We start from the raw sequence: 2,201 nt of genomic DNA, 5'->3' as shown, positions 1-2,201 counted from the left end.
GAGCAAAGATCGCCGAGGCAGATGCCAGGTCATGCCGATCGTACTTGCGGGGGCTTCTTGAACTGGAGCTTCTTTAAACGTAGCCCGGCGATGGCGGGTCGCCCATGCTGGAGTGGTGTCGCTGATGCGGGTGCTTGGTTTCTGCTCGAAGTCGCTGGCCACCGAAGCGCGCTACTCCGATGTGGCTCCGGGTCGCCTTGAGTGGTCACTCGCGGTACAATGTTGTCTCTTCCTTGGTGCTGATGCTGCTGGGGACCTTAAGCGCGTGCTTCTGCGGCTCAACCTGGAGGCGGCTCGTCGCCTACTGCCGTGGAGGCATGCTGCATGTTGTCGGCGGCAACGGCCGCGAGCACCCTCGGCGTAACCACCTTGCGGTAGTCGAAGCGCCCGATCGAGACGGTGGGAGGTAGAGCCCATGCAGGACTCCACACGAAAGCCACCACGACGTTGTTGCGCCGCTCGATCGAGACGATGTGAGCCCATGATGGACTCACACGAGATGCAACCAGCGTCGCGCTAGCTGGTCAAATTGCCGGCTTGTTGAGCTTGTTGGGGTCAACGGCTGCGAGCACACGCGACGCAAACTACCCTGCGGTAGCCGTGCCGCCGGGTACATTACCCTCAGAGGCGCCCTTGCCGTAGCCGAGTCCTCGCGCAAGATTGAGGCTGTCCGTGTACTGGGCCGGGAGGCCTGTTGAAGGCAGCATGCGCCGTGGCCGAGCCCGAGACAAGATAAGCGGTTCAACGCCTGGCCCAGACAGCACGCGCGCTTGATCGCTGACAACCGCCAGACAGAGCACAGAGACCCTAACGCAGAGAGCTGGTGGCGAAGCTCGAGTAGACAGTGCGAGGTGCTTGTTGGCCCAGTGGGTATCCACACGACACCAAGCGGCCCGAATCGCTTCACAAAACGAGATACCATCCACGGCAACGTTAAAAGCGACAACGGCCCGACCGTACGGCGCGTGCCTCGGCCGCGTGCAGCCAAATCGGCCGATCCGAGTCGCCGAATCCACGCGTAGGGTGCCACATCGGGCGCTGAAGCCCTTGATCTGGTCCGTGCCGTGTGCACGACGTACAAGTTCGACCAATGCGTCGTGGCGCGAGACTCGCTGTCCGTCTCCGCGCCGAGCCACGGGACGCAATCGATACCGATCACGATGAGCAAGCCCGGCGAGGACAGGACTGAGACGGTGTGCACAACAATTCTTCTCCGGGGCCATGTCGATCTGTTGGTGACCTCAGTGGCGAAGCCGCTACACGTGCGGCACGGTCTCCACGCCGCAGGGACCACCACCTACGAGCCGCCGACCGCTTCGTTTTGTGCGACGGGAACGGCGCGCCGCGGGTTTGCTTGGCTGCTGATGCGTCAAAAGAGACACGCCGGCGTCGAGGGGTACGCATCGAGCCCGACGGAGCGTGCCGAGCTACGTCGCGTTCCTGCCCGCTGGCTGCCGTCGCGACTCATGTGCGATTGCGCCGTGGTCGGAGCCGCGGGTGCGATCGGACCAAATACACTGTACGTGTCGCAATGCAGCGCGAGCTACTGCCGAACCATGGACCGATGCCTGCCACCGGGAACGCGGAGGCATCGTAGCTTGGCTGTAATCGCCCGTGTCGTGAGGAGACCGTCATCCACGCGCGGCACGTGACCAGTAGCGCTTCGTCGGGTAGCGTCGTGGCGCGAGATACCGACGGGAGCGAGACCAGCCGCAGCGTGTCCGGTGGCCATGATATATTAGGGCCAGTGTCGGGGTCAGCTTCGGGTGCCGCGACCCGCCGATTCGGTAGAGATTTCGATAGCTCTGGCATCTCCCCTTGCGTACAAGCGTCGAGTCGAAAAGAGAGGGTGTACCATATTGGCACGTGCGACACGACGACGTACTTGGGCGGTGAGAACAAGGTAGAAATGCCAGCCCGCGAGAAATGAAACGAGGAGGCCGGCCGAGGTCGCGATCAAGAAGACGCAGTACATGAGTGCTTTCGGGCCGAGCGTGAGGAGCTCGCTGCTAAAGACGTTGGCAAACTAGTGCATGCCATTGAGATTGGGATGAGGGATGTTGTACTGAACCGTTGCAATTTCCTCGCGCGAGACGGCGCCGACAGCGGGCGAAAACGACAGCAGCGCCACGTACCAGCAGCCGACGGCCAGCCAAAAGAGAAAGCTGCAAAAGTACTACTCGCATCCAAACGTCACGTGC

General features: G+C 62.2%; 1 protein-coding gene across 1 annotated transcript; it reads right to left on the bottom strand.

Moving 5' to 3' along the window:
• Positions 1 to 1,369: 1,369 nt before the first annotated feature.
• SPRG_18492 (hypothetical protein) lies at positions 1,370 to 2,176 on the bottom strand (the record flags this gene model as incomplete). Its single annotated transcript, XM_012357934.1, has 3 exons — positions 1,370 to 1,543; positions 1,886 to 2,026; positions 2,072 to 2,176. Coding segments are annotated over 3 exons (420 nt in total), but the record flags the coding sequence as incomplete, so codon positions are not given.
• Between the last annotated feature and the right edge of the window lie 25 nt (positions 2,177 to 2,201).

The sequence above is a fragment of the Saprolegnia parasitica genome (assembly GCF_000151545.1).
Source record: "Saprolegnia parasitica CBS 223.65 unplaced genomic scaffold supercont2.1244, whole genome shotgun sequence".
Taxonomy (NCBI): domain Eukaryota; phylum Oomycota; class Saprolegniomycetes; order Saprolegniales; family Saprolegniaceae; genus Saprolegnia; species Saprolegnia parasitica.
The sequence above is the reverse complement of the archived record's forward strand: the minus strand, read 5'-3'. Positions and strand labels throughout refer to the sequence as shown.